Source organism: Bison bison, unplaced genomic scaffold (assembly GCF_000754665.1).
Source record: "Bison bison bison isolate TAMUID 2011002044 unplaced genomic scaffold, Bison_UMD1.0 scf7180017862063, whole genome shotgun sequence".
In the NCBI taxonomy this organism is placed as follows: Eukaryota; Metazoa; Chordata; class Mammalia; order Artiodactyla; family Bovidae; genus Bison; species Bison bison.
The window spans coordinates 4,509-5,065 of NW_011492635.1; the positions used below are offsets into that span (position 1 = coordinate 4,509).

The 557-nt window shown below is 56.6% G+C and overlaps 1 protein-coding gene across 1 annotated transcript in view; it reads right to left on the reverse strand.

Moving 5' to 3' along the window:
- Window positions 1-6: 6 nt before the first annotated feature.
- Window positions 7-557, reverse strand: part of LOC104983212 (zinc finger MYM-type protein 3-like) — an 882-nt gene continuing 331 nt past the window's right edge. The window contains exons 2-3 of the mRNA XM_010832665.1: window positions 491-557; window positions 7-256 (exon numbers count right to left, since the gene is read on the reverse strand). Of these exons, the coding sequence (XP_010830967.1) occupies window positions 55-256; window positions 491-557 (269 nt within the window). The 3' untranslated portion in view covers window positions 7-54. The remainder of the gene's footprint in view (window positions 257-490) is intronic.

Here is a 557-nt window from a genome sequence, read left to right on the forward strand (position 1 = left end):
CCCCTGCAGCCCCAGGATTGCAGGGGCGGCTCAGGGCTGGCCAGGCTCTGAAAGTCAGCCCCCATCCAGCTTCCTCACCTCTCCAGTCTTCTGGCATATGCTGCAGCGAGTGGCATCAGCAAGATCCCCAGACTGGGGGATTGGGCGCTGCTGCTGGGCCTCATACAGGGAGAGACAGACGGATGTGCAGAACTCATGGAAGGAACCTCCCGAACCGGTCTGCGCCACAACTGAGTCCTTGGTGTTCCAGATCTCCCTGGAGGTGGGGACAGGCTTGTACATTTAGTCGATACCACCCCCTCATTTCATGAGCCTCCACCTTCCTCCTCTGGGATCAATGACCACAGAATCAAAAACATTCTCAGACACCCTTCCTATTAGTGAACTGCCTCTATCCCGTATGGTGCTAGGGTCTTGCCAACAGAATCTGTCTCACCCTTTACTCCCGGCCTGATCCCTGCTCTCCCCACAGCCCCAGACCCTCACGTACTTCTTGCAGAAGGTGCAGGTCTTTTTGCCAGAGGGCTTCTTGGAGAAAGTGGTGAGGCAGGATGAAG